Source organism: Myxine glutinosa, chromosome 1 (assembly GCF_964187855.1).
Source record: "Myxine glutinosa chromosome 1, kmMyxGlut1.1, whole genome shotgun sequence".
Lineage (NCBI taxonomy): Eukaryota > Metazoa > Chordata > Myxini > Myxiniformes > Myxinidae > Myxine > Myxine glutinosa.
Genome location: NC_136261.1, coordinates 390,488,392 through 390,505,351, shown reverse-complemented (window position 1 = coordinate 390,505,351; position 16,960 = coordinate 390,488,392). Strand labels below are relative to the sequence as shown.

The window sequence follows — 16,960 nt, the reverse complement described above, 5'->3', positions numbered from 1 at the left end:
GGACCGTGCAATATGGATGGAATCCTTTTGTTTTTCCACATCGAGGATGCTCGCACCTGGCAAACAAGAGCACATTCCTTCATGTCCAAACGTATCTACAAGAGAGAGCCACTGTGGTGCTGCCACTCGCTAAGCCAACCGGCAAAGCAATCATTTTCCTTTTTCTCTCGGTTATCGTATTGTGCAGATGCAATCCTATCGGATGCCCCGTCGATGGAGTAACTGCGACGATAATGTCAAAGATCACAGAACGACACATTATCCTTTGCAGATCCGTTATATTTTGCAACAACTGAGAGAGATACAAAAAACGTACAAAACGAAGATGGCTTTTAGTCAATTTCAAATCAAGCCACTGATAACCTTACCTAAAGCATTTGATGCTGTGGCTCACTTCTTTATTGGATTAACCTTTAACTCCAGAAATATTTATATCCGCCAACTTAACTGGGCTGGTAGGATGGCCGAGAGGTATGAACACGCCTCCGAGGGTTCCAATCTCGACCCAGCTATAAACGGCCACCCTGGTGTCTCGCAGGCAGGGGGATTCATCAATGTGTGTGCCGTCCCTCGGATGGACATTAAACTTGGCGTCCCATCTACTGGCATTAGTTTGTGGACGTTAAGATCTCACGGTGTCCCTAACCTACAGGGGCATTGCGCCAGTGGTACAGCTGGGGTCCCAGCAATGACGCAACCAGCAGCCACAGGCGGCATACAAAATGAATGAAGCCAACTTAAACAACAAAGACATAACTAAGGGCCGCAACAGGTGCAATTGTGAAGTGACTGCCGGAGGATGCGAGAAATGTCGGAAGGAACAGGTGAGCAAAGCAATGTCGAGAAACAAAAACAACTAAAAAAAACCCTCCAAAAACAGGTGGCCCAATGAGTTGCCTGAAAGTTCAAGAAACGCTGAAGCTCATTGGTGGCTTGGCCAGTGTCAGGTTACGGACAAATCAAGAATGTGCATCTGTTAAAGTGGAAATGTCCACAGTCATAATAAGGCATCCGACCTCCAGCGTAGTTCCGAAGGGTGTTTCGCTCGATGTTCTTGGCTCGCTTGATCCGTGTCCAGCAGATGTGGAGCTTGTGCGGGTGAAGTTGTCGGGGCTTTCCCGAAGTCTAACGAAGACGAATGGAGAGAAGAAGAAAAGAATCACCTTTAGAGCAGGGGTTGGCCTATTTCGGGCACTGTGGTCCCCTTTTTGAAGCAATGTTTTATGGCCGGATGCCCTTCCTGCCACCAACCCTGTTAGTCGCCTTTTGCGACACGCAGGGAATTACCAGTGAACTGGTACTCAATTTGCCGACCTCGGAAGGATGACAGGCTGAGTCAACCCCCATGGTGTTAATTCATTGATCGACCGGGATTCAAACCCAGGATCCTAGGATCCCATGCCGGCACCCTAACCTCTAAGCCAACACCAGGCAAGGTGGCTCCAGCATAGTTCCGAAGGTTGTTTCGCTCGATGTTCTTGGCTCGCTTGATCTGTGTCCAGCAGATGTGGAGCTAGTGCGGATGAAGGTGTCGGGGCTTTCACAAAGTCCAACGAAGACGAATGGAGAGAGGCAATTGAAATTGTTGTGCTAAGTAAAACCGATCCCTTGCGGTGGTGCCGTGGCTTGTTTTGCAAACGTACAATTGTTGAGACATATAATACATGGATCGTTCGTTTCCCTCTGGCCTTTTCTTGCCAGAAGTGAGACACATTTCAGTAATACAAAGTCACGGTTGCAAATGCCATGGCTTTTTGAAATAGCTCGGCTGAGTGGTTTATCATAAGTCACACTTACCGTACGTGTCCAGATTATGACAAATTTCACCATCAAGATGCTTTCAAATTTCGTCTTGATCCAGATTATGGATCATGACAGTACCGATGAGGCCTGGCTATGGCTGGGCAGACAGGTGGCAGATGCATTGCCGGAGGGTGACGCGGATCCCACGGCACAGTCTGTCGTCTCTGCAATATCCGGCGAATGATTTGGTGGCTCGGTTTTGAGACGGAGCCATGCGTCACCCAGTGCCTTGGCGAAGTGGTCGTCCACCGAACCCGTGACGGACACGGAGCCAGCCTCACGGTAGTCTTGGCCGAGGCTGCGTCGGAAATGTTCCTCCACTACCGGGTCCGACGTTGGCCCTGCAGTCGTTTCAGCAAATGGAGGGAAAGGGGGAGACAGAATTGGGAGTACACCATTTTACGACATCCTATATGTGAATAATCTATTTATTACATTTGCAAATAACACCTTCAGTCACACGTCAGACATGGACAGCAAGTTCGTGAAGGACTTCCATGAAAAACGTACCCGTTCGCAAACAAACAGGTACGTGTATTCCATTCCCAGTCAATGGCGATTCCAATCATCAATTGATACTTTAACAAAATACTGTTTTAAATGACGGTTGTATTGGGATATTATCAAACCCGCTCATTGCCGTCATCTGTCCACTTCCGGATTCGCTGCAGGTTCATAATTCTCTTCAAAATCTAAACAGTATTTGTAGAATTTCAATAAAAGCCACATCACTGTTCATATCGGTAAATATTATTCCATCGTGTTTGGAAAAACTGGAAAATTGGAAAACTTGGAAAAACAATATAGCCTATTTTACTCCAGGGGGTCCGAGGATTACCCACCCAAAATATCATTGCGATCGGTTCAGACGTTTTTGCGGTACCTTCGAACGGACAGACGGATGGACGGACATTTGGTGAATTATAGTAAGATTCCCCTCCACCCTCTTCCCTCTTCCCTCTCTGTCTCTGACCTGATCTCTCTTTTCATTCTCTCTCCTCTATGTTACCCTCCTATCTTCTCTTGTTAGCTCCCTTTTATTAATCTACTCAAGTCCACCACATGTTTCCCTATAACTAACTCTGCATACAAACAAAATGCATACAAACAAAATGCATACAACCAAAATGCATACAAACAAAATGCATACAAACAAAATGCATACAACCAAAATGCATACAAACAAAATGCATACAAACAAAATGCATACAACCAAAATGCATACAACCAAAATGCATACAAACAAAATGCATACAACCAAAATGCATACAAACAAAATGCATACAAACAAAATGCATACAACCAAAATGCATACAAACAAAATGCATACAACCAAAATGCATACAAACAAAATGCATACAAACAAAATGCATACAAACAAAATGCATACAAACAAAATGCATACAAACAAAATGCATACAAACAAAATGCATACAAACAAAATGCATACAAACAAAATGCATACAAACAAAATGCATACAACCAAAATGCATACAAACAACATGCATACAAACAAAATGCATACAAACAAAATGCATACAAACAAAATGCATACAAACAAAATGCATACAAACAAAATGCATACAAACAAAATGCATATAAACAAAATGCATACAAACAAAATGCATACAAACAAAATGCATACAAACAAAATGAATGGCACCTATAACTAACTCTGCTGCAATGATTGCGTTTTAGAATAAAATAAGAACATCACAATGAAATTACTCCCTATCTCACACTATTTACGCGATCACGGTGGCAGAAGGCCTGGGTGTAGTACCGGTTAACAAGATGGCCGATTTAACATGAAACATCTCTGAAGAGTGATGTGAAATTTTCTGCAGATTACTGAAGCGAGGTGTTTATTGTTGGACATCACAATGTCAGGCAGATGGAGTGAGCGTACAAAGCTGTGCAGTTAGACAATACATCAATAAATCATCTATGAAAAAAAAAAACCATTACTTCCTTATTGCCAGGAATATATTTTGTGTACGAAATGAAATTATCCCAAGGCGCAAAGTATGTTGCTCCACCTCTTACTACCATTTATTTAACGGCCCTAATTATTCCCACCTTCCAGTGGGGTCGACTGGGAAATGTGGATGGCCTAAATCTTTCGCGAACCGGACCGCCAGGCCTGACATTTGACTGAAGGAGTAGGAAGGAGTAATTTGTTCCAGAATGCCAACGGCAACTCGACCACTCATCAAGAATAACACCGTGGGTTTTTCAACATCCACCAACCAATACTTGTATATGAGACAAAACACCATGTCTGCAAGACACCAGGAAGGCAGTTTATAGCTCGGTCGAGATTGGAACCCAGGCTCAGAGCTCAGAGCAAGTGTACAAAGCTCTCGGATAATCCTGCCAGCCCATCTTCTTTTACAAGAGGGTAATGATTACCATTTTATTTATTTACATTAGCTTGTCCAACGGGATTGTGCAGAGGTAGCAGAATTACCTGCGAGTTGTCCAATCTGGGTCCGATTCCTGACAGGACAGTCAAATATTGGAGTGATGATTCGGAAGCTGTACATTGATGACAGAAGGTGCCATCCCTCAGACAGAATTATGCTGGGTGTCAACTGCTAGTATTAGTTCATGGACGCTAAAGCGGTCTTTTGTGAAGATTAGGTGAGTTATCGACGGCACCCTGAATAATGTATACATTTCTGCCACCTTCAGTTGAAAGACAGGCCTCGCCAGACAGGTCGTGAAAGAATTGAGCCAATAACCTCTCTCAGGCGAGCTTACAAGAAAGTGGTAATAATTGGGCCATTGAAGGAGGATACACAAGGAATACCACACACAATCGCATGATGTTGCATCATTCACAATAGTCACACATGAGTCGTTCAAAAAATTTCTTACCACAAAATAATACTATTCTGGTGATCTCAAAAATCACCTTCCACAGAAACTACATGACTGCACATCTCGTACATGGAATGATGGACATTATTATTTGAGTGGGATGGTGAGATAATGAGCAAACTGTTAATACTCGTAGAACGAGACCTCGCAGATGGACATCAAACTGGGCGTCCCGTCTGATGTCCCATTGAAGGGCAATTGTTCATGGAACCCTCCTGGAGCTACCGTGATGGTCCATAATGGCTTTTCATGGTTTATCGCCATCATGGCAGTCAAGCCTTACACCTGACCTCGACTAAGTCAGTTAAACCTTCCGTGCAAAACATGTATCTGAGATAAATTATGTTCGTACTGTGGATCAAATAGCTGATCAAGTTATCTTCTAAAAGACGACGTGCTACGTGTTGTGGCGCTTCCTGCTTGGTACATCATCAAAGGGTAGTTTTAGTTCAATATTGGTTTATGTTTGCTTATTTAGCCATTTCTAAGGCTCTGGGGAGTTTGTATGCAAATGATGCAGTACAAGGACAGTAAGACACAATTAACAAATCAATATAGCGGATAGTATTTCAATCCATAATCCCAGGATTATCAGTTATTGGATTAGATGGGATGGGAATGCCAAAATGGATCCACTGGACATCAAACCCAAAGTGAAAGGAATTTTACATAAGCTATCCTCCTGTGAACTACAAAACAAAAACATGATAGCCCTTTACGTGAAAGTCATAGATGACATAAACAACACCAACAATCAGAAAATCAGCAAAATAAATAAATAAAAGAAAGACAACAACAACAACAATGTTATTCTGAACAATAACTGAGGCTTTCCATTTCAAAGTCCAAATATAATTTGAAATCCAGAAAGTCATTAAGGGCCATCAGCACAAAAAAGTCAGTGATCGGGAAAATAGTTTTAAAAAGAAGAAGAAGAAGAAGAAGAAGAAGAAATCAGGTCACAGTGACATAATTAGCAAGTGACTTAGTCGGTCAATGTCAGATCCAGTCACAACTACTGTCAGCATTACCGAGTGTGTAAAAAGACTTCTCGGACATCCAAGATGCATCTGCATGTTAAAAGGTAAGAACAGTGTGGCAGATGGGTCAAAGGTCTAGTTATAAATAAGTCAACATGACCTAATTTGCAACAACCTTTCGAGGACCTTCAGGTTGCATCAGCATGCGAAAAGGTAAGAAAGATGGAAAGTTTAATTTAACAAAATAGGTCACAGCGAGCCAATTCGTGGAAAAGGTGAAATCAGGCCATAAGTCCACATGATCTAGTTTACCAAAATGCTTTTAGGATACAAAGGTGCGTCATGCATGTGAACATAACCTTTGCCAAATAGAGAAAGTAATAAGTTAAAAAAGGTTTCTTCAACGCCCACCTTTTGACCCACTTGCAGAATCCCACATTATTTGAATGCAAGGTGTTTGAACCTTGAAACGGCGATAACCTGAATGGCACTCAGTAGAGGGCACTAGTGTAGAGATTGAGGCCAGGCTGAACAGTTTATGTTCTGTATCCCACTAATGATCAACATTTGTATCCGCACCTGAATCAAAATATAATCGCTTGTTCTTGTCGCCTAACCAACTCATCCACCTAGTTTTATCATAACCCGTCCACAATTTTAAAGATATCGTGCTTTATATCGTTTTTGGGCCCATCAATCAAAGGTGCAGAATCACTTTTTAAAATCTCTGATCCGGATCCAGACTCAAATTTTCTCCAAAAATGAATCAATTCTTCCTTGTCACACACCCAACCTGTTCACAAAGATTCGTCCGAATCCGTCAACAACTTTTTGAAATATCATGCTATATATCGTTTTGTCCCTGTCACTCAATGGTGAAAATCACTTTTTAAAAATTCTCGGATCCGGATTCGGATCTTCACCAAAATCTGATTATTTCATCCTTGTCACATACCCAACATCTCCACCAAATTTTGTCTGAATCAGTTCACAACTTTTTGAAATATCCTGTTCATAGCCAAACAGACAGACAGATAAACAGACAGGCGTGAAAACTTAACCTCCGCCCACCTTTGATGCAGATGTAACAAAAGGGTATATTAAAGTTAACCTAATGGTCAACGTCAAAAATGTACGTATACCAAGGCGCACAACGACAGAGCAGTTTCTATCTCCGTTCAAAATGTGGTGTTTGTAGCCTAAGCTGTTTAGTCTTTTTTGAACCAACAACAATAACAGCAGCAACCAGAAGAATAACAATAGTTCTTCAATTTGGACAAATTAAGCCTTGAGAAAATAGTTCTTTCACTTGGAAATATAAAGCCCAAGTAACAATAGTTCTTGCATTTGGAAATAGAAAGCTCAAATAACACTGGTTCTTCTATTTGGAAGTGGAAAACCAGAACAATAATAGTTCTTTTTGGAAACTGAAAGCCTTTACAACAATAGTTCTTCTATTTGGAAATGGAAAGCCCAAATAACAACAGTTCTTCTATTTGGAAATGGAAAGCTCAAATAACAAGTTCTTCTATTTTGAAATGGAAAGCCCAAATAACAATAGTTCTTCTATTTGGAAATGGAAAGCCCGAATAGCAATAATTCTCCTATTTGGAAATGGAAAGACTCAATAAAAATCATTCTTCTATTCGAAAAAGGAAAGCCCAACAACAATAGTTCTTCTATTTGAAAATGGCAAACCCAAAAACAGTAGTTCTTCTATTTGGAAAGGGAAAGCCCAAAAACAATAGTTCCTCTATTTGGAAATGGAAAGCCCAAAAACAATAGTTCTTCTAGTTGGAAATGGAAAGGCCAAACAACAATATTTCTTCCATTTCAAATTGAAAGCTCAAATAACAATAGATATTCTATTTGGAAATGGAACCTCAAATAAGTTCTTCTATCTTCTAATGGAAAGCCAAATATTAAATAATAATAATTTTATTTGGAAATGGAAAGCCCAAATAACAATATTTCTTCTATTTTGAAATGGAAAGCCCAAATAACAATAGTTCTTCTATTTGGAAATGGAAAGCCCAAATAACAATAGTTCTTCTATTTGGAAATGGAAAGCTCAAATAACAAGTTCTTCTATTTGGGAATGGAAAGCCCAAATAACAATAGTTCTTCTATTTGGAAATGGAAAGCCCAAATAACAATAGTTATACTATTTGGAAATGGAAAGCCCAAATAACAATAGTTCTTCTATTTGGGAATGGAAAGCCCAAAAACAATAGTTCTTCTATTTGGGAATGGAAAGCCCAAATAACAATATTTCTTCTATTTGGAAATGGAAAGCCCAAATAACCATAGTTCTTCTATTTGGAAATGGAAAGCCCAAAAACAATAGTTATTCTATTTGGGAATGGAAAGCCCAAAAACAACAGTTATTCTATTTGGAAATGGAAAGCACGAATCGCAATAATTCTTCTATTTGGAAATGGAAAGACTCAATAAGATTCGTTCTTCTATTCGGAAATGGCAAGCCCAAAAACAATAGTTCTTCTATTTGGAAATGGCAAGCCCAAAAACAATAGTTCTTCTATTTAGAAATGGAAAACCCAAATAATAATAGTTATTCTATTTGGAAATGGAAAGCCAAAAAACAAGAGTTCTTCTATTTGGAAATGGCAAGCCCAAAACAATAGTTCTTCTCGTTGGAAATGGAAAGCCCAAATAACAATATTTCTTCTATTTGGAAATGGAAAGCTCAAATAACAATAGTTATTCTATTTGGAAATGGAACCTCAAATAAGTTCTTCTATCTTCTAATGGAAAGCCCAAATAACAATAATTATTTTATTCGTAAATGGAAAGCCCAAAAACAATATTCTATTTGGAAATGGAAAGCCCAAAAACAATAGTTATCTATTTGGAAATGGAAAGCCCAAATAACAATATTTCTTCTATTTCGAAATGGAAAGCCCAAAAACAATAGTTCTTATATTTGGAAATGGAAAGCCCAAATAACAATATTTATTCCATTTGGAAATGGAAAGCCCAAATAACAATATTTCTTCTGTTTGGAAATGGAAAGCCCAAAAACAATAGCTCTTATATTTGGAAATGGAAAGACAATAAGAATTGTTCTTCTATTCGGAAATGGAAAGCCTAAAAACAATCGTTCTTCTATTTGGGAATGGAAAGCCCAAATAACAATAGTTCTTATATTTGGAAATGGAAAGACTCAATAAGAATCGTTCTTCTATTCAGAAATGGAAAGCCCAAAAACAATCGTTCTTCTATTTGGGAATGGAAAGCCCAAAAACAATAGTTCTTCTATTTGAAAATGGAAAGCCCCAAAACAATACTTATTCTATTTGGAAATGGAAAGCCCAAAAACACTAGTTCTTCTATTTGGAAATGGAAAGCCCAAAAACACTAGTTCTTCTAGTTGGAAATGGAAAGCCCAAATAACAATATTTCTTCTATTTGGAAATGGAACCTCAAATAAGTTCTTCTGTCTTCTAATGGAAAGCCCAAATAACAATAATTATTTTATTTGGAAATGGAAAGCCCAAATAACAATATTTCTTCTATTTTGAAATGGAAAGCCCAAATAACAATAGTTCTTCTATTTGGAAATGGAAAGCCCAAATAACAATATTTCTTCTATTTCGAAATGGAAAGCCCAAATAACAATTGTTATTCTATTGGGAAATGGAAAGCTCAAATAACAAGTTCTTCTATTTTGAAATGGAAAGCCCAAATAACAATAGTTCTTATATTCGGAAATGGAAAGACTCAATAAGATTCGTTCTTCTATTTGGAAATGGAAAGCCCAAAAACAATCGTTCTTCTATTTGGGAATGGAAAGCCCAAATAACAATAGTTCTTCCATTTGGAAATGGAAAGCCCAAAAACAATAGTTCTTATATTTGGAAATGGAAAGCCCAAATAACAATATTTCTTCTATTTGGAAATGGAAAGCCCAAAAAACAATAGTTCTTCTATTTGGAAATGGAAAGCTCAAATAACAATAGTTATTCTATTTGAAAATGGAAAGCCCAAATAACAATAGTTATTCTATTTGGAAATGGAAAGCCCAAAAAACAATAGTTCTTCTATTTGGAAATGGAGGACTTAACAACAATAGTTCTCTATTTGGAAATAGAAAGCCTGAATAACAATCGTTCTTCTATTTGGAAATGGAAAGCTCAAATAACAAGTCGTTCTATTTGGAAATGGAAAGCAATCATCATAATACCAAAAATAAAAACATAAGCAGTAATAATTGTGATAATAAACAAAGCAAACCAAAAACAACCAAAAATTATATCTTATTATAACAGAGCAAACGTATATGGTTATGTATGTCGCTATGTATGTATTTTTATATGTGACGAATTATATATATATGCCTCTTAATTGCTTTAAGACTGATGAGTCCCCTCAGACTTTTGATGATCCTTTAATTCCCCCAAGACCCTTCAGACCACCAAGACCCCTGAAGACCCAAAATACCCTGAAGACCCCCAAAGACCCCAAATACTCTTCAAGGCCCTGAGGCTCAAAAAGACCCTGAACACCCCGAAGACCCTGAAAACCCCGAAGACCCAAAACACCCCGAAGACCCAAAACACCCCGGAGACCCAAAACACCCCGGAGACCCAAAAACACCCCGGAGACCCAAAAACACCCCGGAGACCCAAAACACCCCGGAGACCCAAAACACCCCGGAGACCCAAAACACCCCGGAGACCCAAAACACCCCGGAGACCCAAAACACCCCGGAGACCCAAAACACCCCGGAGACCCAAAACACCCCGGAGACCCAAAACACCCCGGAGACCCAAAACACCCCGGAGACCCAAAACACCCCGGAGACCCAAAACACCCCGGAGACCCAAAACACCCCGGAGACCCAAAACACCCCGGAGACCCAAAACACCCCGGAGACCCAAAACACCCCGGAGACCCAAAACACCCCGGAGACCCAGAACACCCCGAAGACCCAGAACACCCCGAAGACCCAGAACACCCCGAAGACCCAAAACACCCCAAAGACCCAAAACACCCCGAAGACCCAAAACACCCCGAAGACCCAAAACACCCCGAAGACCCAAAACACCCCGAAGACCCAAAACACCCCAAAGACCCAAAACACCCCGAAGACCCAAAACACCCCGAAGACCCAAAACACCCCGAAGACCAAAAAGACCCCGAAGACCAAAAAGACCCCAAAGACCAAAAAGACCCCTAAGACCAAAAAAGACCCCGAAGACCATAAAAGACCCTTAAAGACCCCGAAGACCAAAAAAGACCCAAAGACCCTTAAAGACCAATAATAACCAAAAGAACCTTAAGACCCCAAAAGCCTCTGAAGACACCAAAGACCCAAAATACCCTGAAGACCCCAAACACCTCAAAGACCCAAAATACCCTTGAAGGCCCAGAAGATCCAAAAGACCCTGAAGACCCAAATGGCCCTTAAGACCCAAAACACCATGAAACCCAAAAGACACCAAAATGGTCAAAGATGCCGACCCCTCTGAAACGACGTGTGGTTCGGCGTGTGGTTGTGTGCGCCGAGTCACACTAGTATATATAAAAAGAGGGTGAAAGTAGGGAAGACCATGACGATAAAGCAGAACAATAATTAAATTACACAATAATACAGTTATTTAAAAAACAACAAGAAAGGATCACAAAGAGGACTTGATTACCTGGCTTGTTGTGCTCGGGTGACGTCACACTTGTACAGCAATAGAAAGCGTTGTTGCCACCATGTGCCTTGGCTCGATGGAGCGCCGGCACGCACGTGATGACGGATGGCCTCATCTGTGCGAGTGAAAGAGCAAATGGCTTTGGAACACAAATGGACATTTGGCCAATGAGAGACTAAAGCGGGGTCAAACCCTCTATCTGGCCCCTCCAGTGGGTTACTATAGCGTCTGTTCCTCTTAATAATAATTCGTTCCGGTCGGCAGACCATCGTGTCATGGTGTAAAGCGTTTATCATAAATAAAATAACCACAGGTGTCGAGCGAATTAATCTCGTCGGTGGGGCTCGATGAACTCCCAAAAGCAAATAATAACTGAGACCAAGTTTTCCGATAACGTAATGTTGGCATTGAAATACTATTGTCGTGACTATTGTCGTGTGGCAGTTATTTACCAGAGTTCATGTTGTAATGTTCAATTCACTGAAGGGACAGGTAAGGATTGATCTAATACCAGCTGCTGTTATGACGCTTTGGAAGTAGGAAACGCATTTGGAGGTCATGAATTTAAGCATCATGAGGGACATGTCTTCAAGCATCATGAGGGTCATGAATTTAAGCATCATGAGGGACGTGTATTTAAGCATCATGAGGGATGTGTATTTAAGCATCATGAGGGACGTGTATTTAAGCATCATGAGGGATGTGTATTTAAGCATCATGAGGGACGTGTATTTAAGCATCATGAGGGACGTGTATTTAAGCATCATGAGGTACGTGTATTTAAGCATCATGAGGGTTATGTATTTAAGCATCATGAGGGCCATGTATTTAAGCATCATGAGGGACGTGTATTTAAGCATCATGAGGGACGTGTATTTAAGCATCATGAGGGACGTGTATTTAAGCATCATGAGGGTCGTGTATTTAAGCATCATGAGGGACGTGTATTTAAGCATTATGAGGGTCATGTATTTAAGCATCATGAGGGTCATGTATTTAAGCATCATGAGGGACATGTATTTAAGCATCATGAGGGACATGTATTTAAGCATCATGAGGGACGTGTATTTAAGCATCATGAGGAACGTGTATTTAAGCATCATGAGGGACGTGTATTTAAGCATCATGAGGGTCATGTATTTAAGCATCATGAGGGACATGTATTTAAGCATCATGAGGAACATGTATTTAAGCATCATGAGGGTCATGTATTTAAGCATCATGAGGGACGTGTATTTAAGCATCATGAGGGACATGTATTTAAGCATCATGAGGGTCATGTATTTAAGCATCATGAGGGTCATGTACTTAAGCATCATGAGGTACATGTATTTAAGCATCATGAGGAACATGTATTTAAGCATCATGAGGGACATGTATTTAAGCATCATGAGGGACATGTATTTAAGCATCATGAGGGACATGTATTTAAGCATCATGAGGGACATGTATTTAAGCATCATGAGGGACATGTATTTAAGCATCATGAGGGACATGTATTTAAGCATCATGAGGGACATGTATTTAAGCATCATGAGGGACATGTATTTAAGCATCATGAGGGACATGTATTTAAGCATCATGAGGGACATGTATTTAAGCATCATGAGGGACATGTCTTTAAGCATCATGAGGGACATGTATTTAAGCATCATGAGGGACATGTATTTAAGCATCATGAGGGACATGTATTTAAGCATCATGAGGAACATGTCTTTAAGCATCATGAGGGACATGTATTTAAGCATCATGAGGGACATGTATTTAAGCATCATGAGGGACGTGTATTTAAGCATCATGAGGGTCATGTATTTAAGCATCATGAGGGTCATGTATTTAAGCATCATGAGGGACGTGTATTTAAGCATCATGAGGGACATGTATTTAAGCATCATGAGGGTCATGTATTTAAGCATCATGAGGGACGTGTATTTAAGCATCATGAGGGACGTGTATTTAAGCATCATGAGGGTCATGTATTTAAGCATCATGAGGGACGTGTATTTAAGCATCATGAGGGACGTGTATTTAAGCATCATGAGGGACGTGTATTTAAGCATCATGAGGGTCATGTATTTAAGCATCATAAGGGTCATGTATTTAAGCATCATGAGGTACATGTATTTAAGCATCATGAGGGACATGTATTTAAGCATCATGAGGAACATGTATTTAAGCATCATGAGGGACATGTATTTAAGCATCATGAGGGACATGTACTTAAGCATCATGAGGTACATGTACTTAAGCATCATGAGGTACATGTATTTAAACATCATGAGGGACATGTATTTAAGCATCATGAGGAACATGTATTTAAGCATCATGAGGGACATGTATTTAAGCATCATGAGGGACATGTATTTAAGCATCATGAAGAAAATGTATTTAAGCATCATGAGGGACATGTATTTAAGCATCATGAGGGACATGTACTTAAGCATCATGAGGTACATGTATTTAAGCATCATGAGGGACATGTATTTAAGCATCATGAGGGACATGTATTTAAGCATCATGAGGGACATGTATTTAAGCATCATGAGGGACATGTATTTAAGCATCATGAGGGACATGTATTTAAGCATCATGAGGGACATGTATTTAAGCATCATGAGGGACATGTATTTAAGCATCATGAGGGACATGTCTTTAAGCATCATGAGGGACATGTATTTAAGCATCATGAGGAACATGTATTTAAGCATCATGAGGAACGTGTATTTAAGCATCATGAGGAACATGTCTTTAAGCATCATGAGGGACGTGTATTTAAGCATCATGAGGGACGTGTATTTAAGCATCATGAGGGACGTGTATTTAAGCATCATGAGGGTCGTGTATTTAAGCATCATGAGGGACGTGTATTTAAGCATCATGAGGGACGTGTATTTAAGCATCATGAGGGTCATGTATTTAAGCATCATGAGGTACGTGTATTTAAGCATCATGAGGGACGTGTATTTAAGCATCATGAGGGACGTGTATTTAAGCATCATGAGGGTCGTGTATTTAAGCATCATGAGGGACGTGTATTTAAGCATCATGAGGGTCATGTATTTAAGCATCATGAGGGTCATGTATTTAAGCATCATGAGGGACATGTATTTAAGCATCATGAGGGACATGTATTTAAGCATCATGAGGGACGTGTATTTAAGCATCATGAGGAACGTGTATTTAAGCATCATGAGGGACGTGTATTTAAGCATCATGAGGGTCATGTATTTAAGCATCATGAGGGACATGTATTTAAGCATCATGAGGGACATGTATTTAAGCATCATGAGGGTCATGTATTTAAGCATCATGAGGGACGTGTATTTAAGCATCATGAGGGACATGTATTTAAGCATCATGAGGGTCATGTATTTAAGCATCATGAGGGTCATGTACTTAAGCATCATGAGGTACATGTATTTAAGCATCATGAGGAACATGTATTTAAGCATCATGAGGGACATGTATTTAAGCATCATGAGGGACATGTATTTAAGCATCATGAGGGACATGTATTTAAGCATCATGAGGGACATGTATTTAAGCATCATGAGGGACATGTATTTAAGCATCATGAGGGACATGTATTTAAGCATCATGAGGGACATGTATTTAAGCATCATGAGGGACATGTATTTAAGCATCATGAGGGACATGTATTTAAGCATCATGAGGGACATGTCTTTAAGCATCATGAGGGACATGTATTTAAGCATCATGAGGGACATGTATTTAAGCATCATGAGGGACATGTATTTAAGCATCATGAGGGACGTGTATTTAAGCATCATGAGGGTCATGTATTTAAGCATCATGAGGGTCATGTATTTAAGCATCATGAGGGACGTGTATTTAAGCATCATGAGGGACATGTATTTAAGCATCATGAGGGTCATGTATTTAAGCATCATGAGGGACGTGTATTTAAGCATCATGAGGGACGTGTATTTAAGCATCATGAGGGTCATGTATTTAAGCATCATGAGGGACATGTATTTAAGCATCATGAGGGACATGTATTTAAGCATCATGAGGGACATGTCTTTAAGCATCATGAGGGACATGTATTTAAGCATCATGAGGGACATGTATTTAAGCATCATGAGGGACATGTATTTAAGCATCATGAGGAACATGTCTTTAAGCATCATGAGGGACATGTATTTAAGCATCATGAGGAACATGTCTTTAAGCATCATGAGGGACATGTATTTAAGCATCATGAGGGACGTGTATTTAAGCATGAGGGTCATGTATTTAAGCATCATGAGGGTCATGTATTTAAGCATCATGAGGGACGTGTATTTAAGCATCATGAGGGACATGTATTTAAGCATCATGAGGGTCGTGTATTTAAGCATCATGAGGGACGTGTATTTAAGCATCATGAGGGACGTGTATTTAAGCATCATGAGGGACATGTATTTAAGCATCATGAGGGCCACGTATTTAAGCATCATGAGGAACATGTCTTTAAGCATCATGAGGGACATGTATTTAAGCATCATGAGGAACATGTCTTTAAGCATCATGAGGGACATGTATTTAAGCATCATGAGGGACGTGTATTTCAGCATCATGAGGGTCATGCATTTAAGCATCATGAGGGTCATGTATTTAAGCATCATGAGGGACATGTATTTAAGCATCATGAGGGACATGTATTTAAGCATCATGAGGGTCATGTATTTAAGCATCATGAGGGACGTGTATTTAAGCATCATGAGGGACGTGTATTTAAGCATCATGAGGGTCATGTATTTAAGCATCATGAGGGACGTGTATTTAAGCATCATGAGGGACGTGTATTTAAGCATCATGAGGGTCATGTATTTAAGCATCATAAGGGTCATGTATTTAAGCATCATGACGTACATGTATTTAAGCATCATGAGGGACATGTATTTAAGCATCATGAGGAACATGTATTTAAGCATCATGAGGGACATGTATTTAAGCATCATGAGGGACATGTACTTAAGCATCATGAGGTACATGTACTTAAGCATCATGAGGTACATGTATTTAAACATCATGAGGGACATGTATTTAAGCATCATGAGGAACATGTATTTAAGCATCATGAGGGACATGTATTTAAGCATCATGAGGGACATGTATTTAAGCATCATGAGGGACATGTATTTAAGGATCATGAGGGACATGTCTTTAAGCATCATGAGGGACATGTATTTAAGCATCATGAGGGACATGTATTTAAGCATCATGAGGGACATGTATTTAAGCATCATGAGGGACGGGTATTAAAGCATCATGAGGGTCATGTATTTAAGCATCATGAGGGTCATGTATTTAAGCATCATGAGGGACGTGTATTTAAGCATCATGAGGGACGTGTATTTAAGCATCATGAGGGACATGTATTTCAGCATCATGAGGGTCATGTATTTAAGCATCATGAGAATCATGTATTTAAGCATCATGAGGGACGTGTATTTAAGCATCATGAGGATCATGTATTTAAGCATCATGAGGGACGTGTATTTAAGCATCATGAGGGTCATGTATTTAAGCATCATGAGGGACGTGTATTTAAGCATCATGAGGGACATGTATTTAAGCATCATGAGGGTCATGTATTTAAGCATCATGAGGGTCATGTATTTAAGC

The 16,960-nt window shown here is 39.8% G+C and overlaps 1 protein-coding gene across 2 annotated transcripts in view; it reads right to left on the bottom strand.

Annotated features, from left to right (window-relative positions):
* Positions 1-264: 264 nt before the first annotated feature.
* The window catches only part of LOC137416538 (uncharacterized), a 67,166-nt gene continuing 50,470 nt past the window's right edge, over positions 265-16,960 (bottom strand). For both annotated transcript variants that reach the window (XM_068102160.2, XM_068102166.2), the window contains 2 exons: positions 11,330-11,444; positions 265-2,144 (listed from right to left, as the gene is read on the bottom strand). In XM_068102160.2, coding sequence (XP_067958261.2) covers positions 1,870-2,144; positions 11,330-11,444 — 390 coding nt within the window. In that variant the 3' untranslated portion in view covers positions 265-1,869. The remainder of the gene's footprint in view (positions 2,145-11,329; positions 11,445-16,960) is intronic.